This window comes from Xyrauchen texanus, chromosome 3, assembly GCF_025860055.1.
Source record: "Xyrauchen texanus isolate HMW12.3.18 chromosome 3, RBS_HiC_50CHRs, whole genome shotgun sequence".
Lineage (NCBI taxonomy): Eukaryota > Metazoa > Chordata > Actinopteri > Cypriniformes > Catostomidae > Xyrauchen > Xyrauchen texanus.
Genome location: NC_068278.1, coordinates 12,499,937 through 12,513,949, shown reverse-complemented (window position 1 = coordinate 12,513,949; position 14,013 = coordinate 12,499,937). Strand labels below are relative to the sequence as shown.

At 42.7% G+C, this 14,013-nt stretch overlaps 1 protein-coding gene across 1 annotated transcript; it reads left to right on the top strand.

The window, feature by feature from the left end:
• Positions 1-2,795: 2,795 nt before the first annotated feature.
• rnf224 (ring finger protein 224) lies at positions 2,796-13,846 on the top strand. The gene is made up of 3 exons (XM_052093170.1): positions 2,796-3,087; positions 4,005-4,215; positions 11,884-13,846. Exons 1-3 carry the CDS (start codon positions 3,008-3,010, stop codon positions 12,163-12,165), a joined length of 573 nt encoding a protein of 190 aa, XP_051949130.1. The 5' UTR covers positions 2,796-3,007; the 3' UTR covers positions 12,166-13,846.
• Positions 13,847-14,013: the final 167 nt, after the last annotated feature.

Here is a 14,013-nt window from a genome sequence, read left to right as displayed (position 1 = left end):
ATGGAACGTAACATGGTTGCTATGACAGCACTCCACTCTTTAACAAGCGCGAGCGCTATGCGTGAGAGGGGAACAAAGTCCCTCTGGAAGAGGTACATTTTAGGAGAGTTATAATGATGTAAAGAGAAAAGAAAATAGATTGTACAGGTGTACTTTTAGTCTAATACTTTATTTTAATTATATATTCATATATTTATACATATTATATACTCTGCTGAGGTACTTCAACTTGGGAATTAACATTCCTTGTGTTTGAACATCATATTTGGCGGCATTTTCTTTTAGACATTTTCGTAGAATTGCAAAGAATTGTGGGTTGTGAGTGACCATGAAGGATACACCTCATGCATCCTCCATTTCCCATGAAAGAAGGTCTCATTCGAAGTGTCCTGCTCGCTTAACTGAAACGAGACAGCCTCGATGACGTCTGCGGCCTACAAATGCGACTTCCGGAGGACGCAACCTTCCAAACGAGACACAGCCATAGTCTGCATTCAGCTATTATGGTAACTTCTCACTATATTGGCCAAATATTCAATAAACTGGAGCTCTGGGAATCATATAGCTCACAGATAATTACTAGACGAACCAGTTCAGAGAGTTGCTAACTTACGACCCGTGCAACCACTTTTATGGAGTCAGCGAGTCGTTTACTCGAGAACCGCTGTGACCGAATCAGTCTGAATCACGAATAAATCATTAGTCAATTTGACTCAACCAGAACTGTTCTAAAATTTGATGTTTTCCTCATAACAATATCATTAATATGTTTTAACTGTCTAAAGGCTGTTTATCTACCAGAACTTATTTTAAATATTAAAGTAACAGTAACTTAAAATCAGAAAATGATTTTTGGCAGCAAACCCATTCAGTCTTGATTATAATAATTATGGATTTCAAATATGCAAGAGTGGTTCACCCAGTCAGATTAAAGGCATTAACTTGTAACATATAAAGCATCTTAAGTCATTGCCTGCAACTGCTATGATGGGGTGGTCACTCATTTACAGAGGGGAACAAGTCCACTGAAAACAAAGTCAATCTCAAACACCCTCATTAAATGTAATGTGAATCTTGATACTAATTCAGCCATCACACATGACATCACTTTCCTCTAGCCAAAAATAATAGTTATCTGCCAATAGGAGCATACCATAGCTGTAGTGTGGGGGTGCAGGGATCCGTTGATGATTGACTGTCTGTGGGTGACTAGGCTTGAATTTCAGGAGTCTGTTTTGGTGACTGTAAAGCGATAGGCCCGCCTTCTCTCATTCCTACACAAACTTTGCTCCATTTTTTAAATTTTTTTCAATTTATTGCACAAAATTAAACCAAAATACTCAGACCACATTATGTGGCACATTTATAAGCTGTCATAATGTGAATGAGCTTTTTATCTTCAGTCTCAAATATGCAAGATAGAAGTCATTTACATTTATCCAGTTTGGCAGATGCTGCTTTTATCCAAAGTGACTTAGAGTCTTTACTAGAGACATGCTCTAACAGTCGAGCTACTTGAAAATATATTAAAGGGATAGTTAAAGGAATAGTTAGATGTTAAAAGAATATTCCTGTTTCAAGTTAAGCTCAATCGACAACATTTGTGGCATAATGTTGATACCACAGAATATAATTTCTATACTCATCCCTCCTTTTCTTTAAAAAAAGCACAAATCTGGGTTACAGTGAGGCACTGACAATGGAAGTCAATGGGGCTAGAGGTCTGCTACCCGACGGAACCTGAGAACCCGATGGGTTTCGGGCCGGGTTCGGGTCAGTTTTTCAAGTAGAACTATTGTTTTCCTTTGTGAACACATGCTGGACGAATGTCTTTATCTGTTGCACAATGTCTTGCTGTTTCATCAGCGTTTAGCGCAGGACTTTTAACACCGTATAACTAAAAAAGAACTTCACATTTTCAAGAGCGCATGTCGAGACACCTGCGCTCTGTTTCATTTGTTGCTCTGCATAGATTGTTTTTAATGGAATTTTTACAAAGATTAAACGTTCTAAACAATTCAGGCTGCATACAGGAGACGGTTACATTGTTTAACATTAATCCAGATTGTTCTGCACCAAGTGAAGTTTCAGGCAATATTTTCTCTTCTGCTCTAGTGTACTGAGGGACTGCTGTGTCTTGTTAAATCTGTGTATGTTTACTGTTTCAGTACTGTTATGAATGTTGCTTACATAAAATTCAGCCTATTACAACAGTATTTGCTAGGAAAAGAAATTATAAAAAACATTTGAGTGATTTCTGGTTAAGTTCGGGTTTTGGCTTAAAATCTGATGGGATCATTTGGGCCACATGGTCTCGGGTACAGGTCGGTTTGGGTTTCATTTTATGGCCCATTCAGATCTATAAATTGATCTTTTTTTAAAGAAAAGGAAGGATGAGTAGAAATTGTATTTTGTGATAATCAACATTATGCCACAAATGCAGTCGATTGATCTAAACTTGAATATTTCTTTAAGCAGAATGATGGGGATAGATTCAGTCACCATTCACTTTCATTGTATGGGGAAAAAAACATTCAGCCTAACATGATAAATGTCTTTTTCGTGAACTATTGTTTTAGGCACTTTGTTTCTGACTGAGCCAACTAGACTAGACTGCAACTCTATCAACAACATGCAACTGCCCCAATCACCTACTGTAGTTTTATTTTTTCTGAGGAGGGTGAACGTACATGCGTGTGTGTGTGTGTGTGTGTGTGTGGCATAGGTTCACAGCGACAGGCGGTACTTAAATATTAAACGCTCTGGGAGAGCACACCATTGTTTGCCCTCCATTTCAGAGAAGCGGTTGTGGATGGTTGGGAAAGTGCAAACGGCAACAAAAGCTGCTGGGAACGGTGAAGACGACTTCAGAGAAAGAGAGAGAGAGATAGAGGGGAGGAGTGCACTCAGGTGTTAAACCATCTGACAAAGGAGGTGAACCATGGAGAAACCAAGACAGAATTGGTTATGAAATGTTAACAGACGTTGGACTTTTCGTACATTAAACATGGATGAAACTGTGAGTGGGACATCAGAACTTCAAGAGACAGGCGGTCTACAGAATAGACCCGGGGAGGAAGAACACAGGTACATGTTCTTCATGGAAATTTCCACTTATTTATATAATATTAAGACATATTATGATGGCATGTGTTTGCTTGATTAAAGTGGTCTCTTTAAATTATTTCTTTAGAATATCAATTCTTCTTTAATTTGTATTTATTCTGTAGATCATAATTTATTTATTAAATCATTAAATTACATTCCTTAAACATTATGACATCAGTCTAAACAATGAAATCACTTTGTAAAATCATGCAAATAAAACCTTGCCTATCAGACAGCCTATTTCTCATAAGGCGATTGAGTACGTTTTATGTTCATGGTTATGTTTTGTATTTTTTGCACTTGTTTGAACCTGCACAGTTGGTTAATAAAAATGTTCCATGTAAATGTAATTTCTGCATGGCTCCTAATGGTAAACGGATACAACCAGCTCAGCTTACACACACTTTACTGACTGAACTTGCGTGTTACTGGCTGAGTCATATTTTGTGGGGGAAAAATACAATTAAAATATGCAGTACACTGGCCCCGGAGTATTTTAAGCTATACTTAAAAATGTATGAATCCAATTGCATTACATAACAAAATTTTATTTTTAGTGGATGTCTGAAGTCAGTTTTCTTCAAGTTCACACAGGTGTTCTAGCAGAGTAACCACAACATTAACTCTAGACACGTTCCACTAACATTTGACAACCAGAAAGTTTTGACATACTGAACAGTATATCTATTGTTTCATCATTTAAAACCGACTAATGTCTTTTTTGTGTAATGTCATGTGTGATTGCTGTGCCACTTTTTATGCAAATAGCTTTGGGGCCAATGTACCTAAAGCTTTCATGCCAATCATGTTTGCTGTGAGAATAAATAATCTTAATCATTACAAACACAACACTAATCATCTAAGTCAAATACAGAGAGTTCAAATCATGTCTTTAGGACCTCAGACGTGGTTGTTCCTGTGTCTAACGTTCCTGTGGAGGGGGATGTGGAAACTGGAGCACAGAACTCCAGGGACAGCCGTAAACTTGATTGCATCATCTGCTACAGTGCGTATAATCTGGGTGAGAGACTCCCTCGGAAACTCTACTGTGGACACACATTTTGCCAGGCCTGTCTGAAGCGTCTAGACACCCTCATCAATGAGCAGGTGCGATTCACACTACCATAAATATTTGTTTGACCTGTTTAATTCCAAGTGTGAATATGAAGAAGTTTGCTTGGCTTGGTGTTTGCATAATATTACTTTGGTAAAAAGATTATAATCTGTCCCTTAGAAAATGCGGTCAGATATCACTGATAACATGGCTACTGTCGATTGGGATGATTCGTTTCAAGGGATGCCGAAATTAAGTCGATTTCTCATTTTTCAGTTTTTTAAATAACACACACACACACACACACACACACAACTTACAATATTGTTTTTCTCAAAACACTCTGTGAACATCAGTTTTTGGTTTTCGGAATATTACCGAAGCAAAAATTAGCCAGGAAAGTTTATTTTTATAAGAAATAGAATGTTCACTTTAGGTTTGGAGAGCCTTCCGTTAAAATTCTTCGAACAAAATGTTTGTATAGTTTTTTATTGTTGTGGTGCAGCATTATATTCCCATTAAGCACCATTGGCAACTAAAGCTAAATTTAAAAAAAGTGTTTAAAAATATTTCCCATTTTAATGTGACAATTTTAAGGCCATGTCCAAACTTTTTGAAAACGCTCTCCCAAGTGTATACATTTGAAAACGACTTACTTGCATTGTAGTGTGGACTGGGAAAACAGAGTTCCCCTTCTGTCGCTCTCTCCACGTTGTGTCAGAGAAGCGACACTAGGGGTCTCTCTTGAGCACCGATATTCACCTCTGAACTATGAAAAAAGACCAATGAGAGTTGGCAACCAGTATTTGCATGTCCTGCCCCCGGACATACAGGTATTTAAGCGGCGCAAATACGGGAGTTCATTCAGAAAATTCTTCGGAGCCGATGGTCGTGTTTGCAGACTGCTGCGTTTTACACACCGAGTACCTGCTATCCTCTGCTGCATGCTGTTGGATTCTACGGCGCACAACAGCGGCTTTCTCCTGTTTGCACGGCTGTGCACTTCCTGCCCCTGAGCGCATCGACAGTTGCAGATAAGAAAGATCTCTCACGAGTTCTTTCATTCATAAAAGAGTGATTTTATTTAAAAGAGTAATTTCCTCTAAAAGAGCAAAAACACAGCAGCGTTGAACGTCCTTTTAAGGACGCATCTTTATAAAGATGTCTTTCCACCCCTGTGTTGTTCCTGGATGCGGTAGAGTACTCTCCGCTTCCGACGGCCACAGGCGTTGTCTCGTGTGTCTGGGCAGCGATCACACTGAGGCTGCGTTTGTGGATGGTTCATGTTCTCATTGCAAGAACATGACCATGACAACGTTGCGGTCGCGGCTTGCTTACAACCGTAAGCAAGCCACTCCAGCCGCCCCCCGCCTCGCTCCTTCTTCCCACGGGATTAAGGACGATGCGGCTGGCGATTCGGGGATGGCAGCGGGTGCGCGGAACAAGGTAAGTGCTTTGAGTTTATTCGCCACAGCGCCTCCCGACGCCGCGTTACCTGTTCCGCACCGCTGCGAAGCCCCGCCGGGTACGTCCAAAATATTCGTCCCCTTGGTGCCCCTAGCACGGAGCTTAGAGGCATGGCTTTCACTGCCCAGCTCATCACGGTGGCTGCACCGGACCATCCGACTCGGTTACGCAATTCAGTTTGCCAGGTCTCCGCCCCCCTTCGTGGGCGTTCGTTCCTCCGCAGTACACGGCGAACATGCCCACTCCCTGCGCGAGGAAATCGCCTCCCTTCTAATCAAGGACGCAATAGAGCCTGTCCCTCCGACTGAAACAAAGAAGGGTTTCTACAGCCCTTACTTCGTTGTACCCAAGAAAGGCGGCGGCATACGACCGATCTTGGACCTGCGAGTTTTCAATCGGACCTTGTCCAAACTCCCGTTCAAAATGCTTACCCAGAAACAAATTCTATCTGGCGTCCGGCATCTAGATTGGTTCGCAGCGGTAGACCTGAAGGACGCGTACTTCCACGTCTCAATTTGCCCTCGACATCGACCCTTTCTACGGTTCGCGTTCGACGGCCAGGCGTATCAGTACAAGGTCCTCCCCTTCGGCCTGTCTCTGTCCCCTCGCGTCTTCACAAAGGTCGCTGAGGCGGCTCTTGCCCCGCTACGAAGAGCGGGCATACTCAATTACCTCGACGATTGGCTCATTTTGGCCTCCTCGCAGGAATTACTATGCGCACACAGAGACCAGGTGCTCGAGCACCTCGGCCGTTTAGGGTTTCAGGTCAACTGGGAAAAGAGCAAGCTCACCCCGGTCCAGAGCATCTCTTTTCTCGGTTTGGAGTTAGACTCAGTCTCAATGACAGCACATCTCTCCAACGTTTTTCTTGCCCTGAAGAAATTTCTTCCGTTGATTCGTGGCAAGCATGTCCTAGTCAGGACAGACAGCACCACGGTGGTGGCCTACATAAACCGCCAAGGCGGAGTACGCTCCCTCCACATGTCACAGCTCGCCCGTCGTCTCCTCCTTTGGAGTCAGCAGCGACTGGAGTCACTGCGCGCCACTCACATCCCCGGCAACCTCAATGTGATAGCGGACGCGCTGTCAAGACAAAACTTGCCCAGCGGAGAGTGGAGGCTCCACCCCCAATCGGTCCAGCTGATTTGGGACAGGTTCGGCAAGGCCCAGGTAGACCTGTTTGCCTCCCAGGAAACCTCCCACTGTCCGCTCTGGTATGCCCTAACAGAGGCTCCCCTTGGGACAGATGCTCTGGCGCACAGCTGGCCCACAGGGCTGTGCAAGTACGCTTTTCCCCCAGTGAGCCTTCTTGCACAGGTGCTATGCAAGGTCAGGGAGGACAAGGAGCAAGTCACTCTGGTGGTCCCCTACTGGCCCAACCGGACGTGGTTTTTGGATCTCACGCTCCTCATGACAGCCCCTCCCTGGCGAATTCCACTGAGGAAGGACCTTCTTTCTCAGGGACGGGGCACGCTCTGGCATCCGCATCCAGACCTCTGGAATCTCCACGTCTGGTCCCTGGACGGGACGCGGAGGATCTAGCCAGCCTACCTTCGGCCGTCATAGACACTATTAACCAAGCCAGAGCCCCTTCGACCAGGCATCTTTACGCCCTGAAGTGGCGTCTGTTCGCGGACTGGTGTTCTTCCCGAGCCGAAGTCCCGCAGAAGTGCGCAGTTAGGTCAGTGCTCGTGTTTCTTCAGGAGAGGCTGGAGAGGAGGCTGTCCCCCTTCACCCTCAAGGTGTATGTTGCGCTATCGCTGCCCACCACGACTACGGTAGACGGCAAGTCTCTTGGTAAGCACGACTTAATCGTCAGGTTCCTAAAAGGTGCCCGGAGGATGACTCCCTCCCGGCCTAACCTGTTTCCCTCCTGGGATCTCTCGGTCGTCCTTATGGGACTCCGGAGACCCCCCCTTCGAGCCGCTTGACTCAGTTGGACTCAGGGCCCTCTCTCTCAAGACCGCCCTGCTGATCGCGCTCGCTTCCATCAAGAGGGTCGGGGACCTGCATGCGTTCTCTGTTAGCGACGCTTGCCTGGAGTTCGGTCCGACGGACACTTTCGTGATCCTAAGACCGCGACCGGGCTACGTGCCCAAGGTTCCTACCACACCCTTCAGGGATCAGGTGGTGAACCTGCAAGCGCTGCCCAGGGAGGAGGCAGACCCAGCCCTTTCACTGCTGTGTCCAGTATGTGCCTTACGTATTTACCTGGACCGCACACAGAGCACCAGACGCTCTGAGCAGCTCTTCGTCTGCTTTGGGGACAGCAGAAAGGGAATGCTGTCTCCAAGCAGAGACTCGCCCACTGGGTTGTCGACGCCATTTCCCTGGCTTATCACACCCAGGCCGTGCCCCCCCCTTTGCGGGTCCGAGCCCACTCCACCAGGAGTGTTGCGTCCTCATGGGCACTGGCTAGGGGCACTGCCCTAGCAGACATTTGTAGAGCAGCGGGCTGGGCAACACCTAACACTTTTGCGAGATTCTACAATCTACGAGTTGAGTCAGTATCGTCCCGTGTTCTCTCAGGTACCGAGCCCGTAGAACTCGGTGGCACGTCCACGATCTGACCGGGTGAATCGCTTGCACCCAGTGCCCTTCCCCCTAACCAGGGGAAACAGTGCAGGGGAAAGATTTTTATAGCCAGACCTGTGAGTAAAGTGGTTGGTTCACGTACTGTGCGCAGGCAATGGGCAGAAAAAGTTCACCAGTCTTACATTCAAGGAGGGACTTCAGGCAAATAGGGAAAAGAATATCAAAAAGTGTGAACGATGAGTGCACGGATGATGCACTTCTTCAACCGTCAAAACAGAGAGTGACATTTTTGTCACTTCATGCACTCAGCGTACATAGGGGAAGGGGTTGATTTACCGGCCTGCATTGCTAGTCTGACAAAACAATTGTAAACAATGGAGAATATAGTAACTAGCGAAACTTCAGTGAAGACAGCACCTTACAAATGCGAGTTGAATGTTTTACCATCACCCCACGCTTTATTCGTTTATGTTAATTAGCAACCATTCTATACATGTTGTACACTTGAAAATAGCTTGTATTCGACCAAAAATCCACTATCATCAGCAAGCTAAGAGTGAAATGTACTATGGTGTCAAAATAAAAGTTCCTCAAAAGTATCAATGAACCTGCGTCCTCCATGTTCCTGTTCTTTCTGACAACAAAGCATGTGAACACGACATACTCGTAATTACCACTTCAGAAGTGGGAATTAGGATAATTCCAATAGTATATGAAGGCAGCATATGTTTGGAGAAGCAGAAATAGTTAACCTTGTAATTTGTCATGTGAATATTTAGCTTTATGCTAAGCTAAAATGCTACATGCACCTGTTACCAGACAGTTTTTTTCTTTAAAAAATGGTTAAACAAGATAAATTTACTTATATTAAAAATATTTATTCTGAAAAAAGCCTAAATATCTATAAGTTTATTTTGTCTTACTACTGGCAGATGTTTTTTTTTTCACTTGTTATTAACTTGTTTATAGTTAAAAAAAAAAAAAAAAAAAAAAAGTGCTAAAAACCTCCAGTGCTGAATAAGTAATCCAAAGTATTCAAAATACATTACTGACATTGAGTAATCTAACGGAATATGTTACAAATTACATTTTACAGCATGTACTCTGTAATCTGTAGTGCAATACATTTTAAAAGTAACCCTCCCAACCCTGATAAAAACATACTGTAAGTTTCAGAACTGAAAACTTCCTCCTTAAAAGAAAAATATAATTTATTTAAACCAAGCTGCAAAAACGTCTCGTTTGGAATACGTTGAACTTGTGACGTCACAAGGGCCAAATACATCTGCATAAGCAAAGTGTATTTTTCCGTCATTGCACCCTTGGCCCTGCCCTTTAGTTCTCGGTCAGTCACATAGGTGAAGAAGAGAGAGGTGGGCCTGTCATAGGAAATTCATCTAAAGTGGACTTAAACGGGACATCTACATGTGCCTGTCTGGATGTAAATGTTTTTCTGCATTTACATGTACTAGACGATGGCTTTTACTGTTATCATACATCTTGCACCACTTTTAAAAGGTGCGATGTCAAGTTATAACTAAATGGAGACCCCCATTGCATTTTTGGCAATGTGCGCCACATATTAAGAATGGTACAAATAAAGGGGTCCTGGGTATCTCAGCGAGTATTGATGCTGACTAGCACCCCTGGATTCGTGAGTTCGAATTTAGAGTGTGCTGAGTGACTCCAGTCAAAAAAATTGGCCCGGTTGCTAGGGAGGGTAGAGTCACATTGGGTAACCACCTCGTGGTCGCGATTATGGGTTCTCGTTCTCTATGGGGCGCGTGGTAATTTGTGCGTGGATCACAGATAGTAGCATGAGAGTCCACGTGCTGTGAGTCTCCGCGGTGTCATGCACAACATGCCACATGATAAGATGCGGATTGAAGGTCTCAGAAGCAACTGAGACTTTTTTGTGATATGAGCAATATTACTGTGACATAATTTTTTCCATTGACTCGTGGGTTTTAACGCAACAATTTATGTCAGTAACATTTCCCGACATTACTGTCACCCGTATAATGTGTTTTGGGCACAGCATTTAATAATATGTATTTGTGGCAGGGCGGAGGGCGGGGCCAGGTTGTGATCGTACACACCCGGTCCCGTATTAGGCTAATCAAGCCTCCCGAGGGGGATAAGGGTCAACTGCAGGGGTTCGTGCGGGAGAGAGAGATCGTTTATGGACATGTCCGTCATGTGTGTGTTTGTCTTTTGTTTTAGTTTATTCATTAAAATACTATTTATGTTGAAAAGCCAGTTCTCGCCACCTCCTTTACATTGATCCCTTTACACTGGTGCCAAAAACCCGGGAAGGAGGAGGCGAGAACCGGCTTTTCAATATAAATAATAGCTTAATGATAATCTTAAAAGACAACGTAAACACACACATGACGGACATGTCCGTAAACGATCTCTCTCTCCCGCACGATCCCCTGCAGTCGACCCATATCCCTCTCGGGAGGCTTGATTAGCCTAATACGGGACCAGGTGTGTACGATCACGACCCAGCCCCGCCCTCCGCCCTGCCAAAGTATTATTGCCCAGTCTCACAGTCCATGGCACGTGCCTGGTGTAAACAAACATGGAAGATGTGAGATGTGAAAAACAGCGTCTCTGCTTTGGACTGTTGAAGCCAGTGGAAGCAGCCCAATGGCTCAATGGACTGTTACATTCATGTATTAAGAACATCTCCGTGAGGATTGCATTTTTTCGGCTCATATTATGAGCGTGATTGCTTGTGAACCAGTCACATAATCTGTTATTGAAGGATGGGGTTAAAACACTATTTATACTGGAAATCTGTGAATAAACAACTTAATGTATTCAGATGAAATGTGCTGGATGTGGGTTAATCCTGAAATGTAGTTTTAGAAATGTTGTGGTCTTGTGGAGTTTATTCATTTTCTTCGGATTGCGTTTCACATATGGCTGTGTTGGAAGGGCTCTATGATGTTAGCCAATCAAAACTGTGAGCATTTACATTAAAGTCTTAAAGGGCCAGACATCTTTAAACCAAATGTTTCAGACAGGGTGGAAAATTATTATATATGACTAAATTATGACCGTTTTGTGCAAAAACACTATACTAACATTATAATCGGACCTCAGGGGGTTAATTAAATATCCAGTGGATGTGCATGTCAGAATCTCATCGGAAATAGTAGTTCATCTGGGTATTTCTCGCTTACTGTTTTATGAATACTGAGAATTCGGACATACTACTCCATTGGCATACTGTTTTTGGCATACTATAACATAGGGAAGTATGGAAGGGAAGTATGGATATTTGGACGCAGCGTTGGTTTTCCCAACTATTCGAGGGAGGACAGTTTAAATGAGCATGTTTAATTATTCCCTTGGCTCCATTGCTGCATTCGCAACACAATGTGACAAATGTAGCTTTTTTTTAAGCTGAAGAATTTAGCTATTTACTTTAAAAGCTACACCATTCTGAGAATAGTTGAGCTATTGTCATGCTACTGAAAAATGTAATTAAGTTGGTATCATCATTATTTTTTGTTAACTACTTTAGTTAACTAACTTCACCTTTAAAATGATCCTCTTCTTTCATTATGTAAAATTAAACAAGGACATTTCTTAAAGGGATAGTGCACCCAAAATTTTAAATTCTCTCATAACTTTCTCTAATGCATTGATACACTGTATTACATCACTGCTGTGTAGACATTTCTGATTATTATATATCTCCCCCATAGATGTGGATCCCCTGCCCACAATGTAGGCAAAACACTCCCCTACCTCGTGGGGGCGCCACTGGACTGGACTTGGACCTAGCCGCGTTTCTGGGCATTAAAGCCGAGGTGGAAAACCAGCGAACGTACACCCAGAAAGCACAGCTGGAGACCAAGTCTTCCTTTATAAAGCAGCCAATCACAGATCAACCTCCCTCTGCCTGGGCCAATGTTGCACTGACGGAACACCGTTTCCGGAGGTGTCCATGCTGCAGACACTGTCTGCTCTGCTGCTGGTGGTGCTAGTTTAATTCAGCTCATACATCTGCTTCTGGCCAGAGACACTATAAAAGGAGAGTATGGACTACTTGTAGAAAAATGACTGGAAATGAATGGGAGAAACGCTTATTATGGCGGCTGTAGGAATGGAAGTCCAAACTTTCAGTCCAAATTGCATTATATTTGGGTTACTCTACATCCAGAACCAGCCTGAAATTTTTTTATTGTGACTTCAGCTCAAGTATTTATAATATCTTTATTGCAGATTTGAAATATGTTATGGAAACATAATCCTGTCGACAAAGGTTGAAGAGACATTCTTTCCAGCAGATAGGAGCAGTACCTGTCTGCCTATTAGGAACATAGAAAATAGTTTTACCAAGATGTCCTTAAAGTGAACTGACTTGCCTAAAAGAGACTTGGTTAAAGATCCTGTGAAATCAAAATCAAAGTATTGCTGCTTTTATTACATATCTATTGGATTTAAGGTCATCTATTTGCTAGTTTGCTTCTAAACGTTGACAAAATTCTGTTTTCCGAAGATTTAAGCATTTAAAATCTGCAGTCTCTCTCTCTCTCACGGCTAAAAAGACTCAGAAACATCTATGACGTCAATATGCAAAGGATATTGCCACTGTTGGTCGCCGGATGTGCATGCTTTGCAAAGTACAGCATGGTAAAAGGCAGGTCACACGTTGGAAATGCCAGGCATGTGATGTTCATTTGTGTCTTCAGTCGAACAGGAATTGTTTTCAAAAATGGCACGAAGGCATGTAGCTGTATTCTCCTGTGTGTACTGTAAACTTTTCTCTTCAAAGTTGACAATGTTTATGTGGAATATTATGTGAGCGAGCAGGCTACGCATAGGTGGATGAGTAGGCTCATGCAAACCATCCACCTTCGGTAATACTCTTATCTCTCCTTATGTGCACTGGACACTTTCATTATTTTTCTTTCATCTTGCCCTGTCCGCAGTTTTGACCCGAATGTCTCTCTTGTCCCACTGCTCTATGCGCTGTTTGGTGTGTAAATCCGTTCATCAAAGATTCCTGAAAAAAAATGTATGAACTGTTTTCAACATTGATAATACTAAATGTTTCTTGAGCAACAAATCAGCATATTATAATGATAATTATACTGCAGTAATGATGCTGACAATTCAGCTTGGAATAAATTGCAGTTATTTTACATTTAAGGTTTCGCTGTATTTGGGATCAAATAAATGCAGCCATGCTGAGCAGAAGGGACTTCTTTTTAAAAACATTACAAAATCGTACCAATCTAAAACTTTTAAACGGTAGTGTAGTGTTTATGTAACAAACATGTATAGTCAGATTATAGTTTTAATTTAAATTTGATTTTGAAAATTAAGTCTCACATTCATTCTCTTTCTGTCACATTCCTCAGTGATAGGTCCAAGGGAGGGGTCTTTGTCTCCTCAGGTGTGAAATACATCAATATTCATGATAGTTCACGCCTCCTCACATGTGGCATTTCTAACACTTAAGTGTCTTACAAAGGTTAAACTGCTATATTGTTTTGTATGAATGAGTGATCAGGATAGGATGGTTTTCACATCTCAAAGGTCTTGTGAACAAATGTTTAATATGCGTTATATGGGCTTATTTATTTTTTCAAAAACTATGCATAAATGTTATTTTCTCAAAAATACAAACATGTACACACATGTTGCTCACATATTATAGCCCAGTTTGTGCTGAATACAGTGTAATCAGACTTTAGCCATTAATATGTTTAAGCAACTGAAAAAAGCACAGATGTCAAAACTTCTCCAGGACCCAAAACACCATCAGACCTGAGGCGCTTAAAACGGTTTCGTTTTTAAATTGTGTCAGATAATCAAGGCACGGAAGA

What these genes read in the sequence shown, in the direction of transcription:
- rnf224 (XM_052093170.1), top strand. Translation starts at nt 3,008, where the DNA reads ATGGATGAAACTGTGAGTGGGACATCAGAACTTCAAGAGACAGGCGGT. An exon ending in CCCGGGGAGGAAGAACACAG is followed by an intron (nt 3,088 to 4,004) that starts GTACATGTTCTT and finishes TCATGTCTTTAG; the next exon opens with GACCTCAGACGTGGTTGTTC. An exon ending in ACACCCTCATCAATGAGCAG is followed by an intron (nt 4,216 to 11,883) that starts GTGCGATTCACA and finishes TCTCCCCCATAG; the next exon opens with ATGTGGATCCCCTGCCCACA.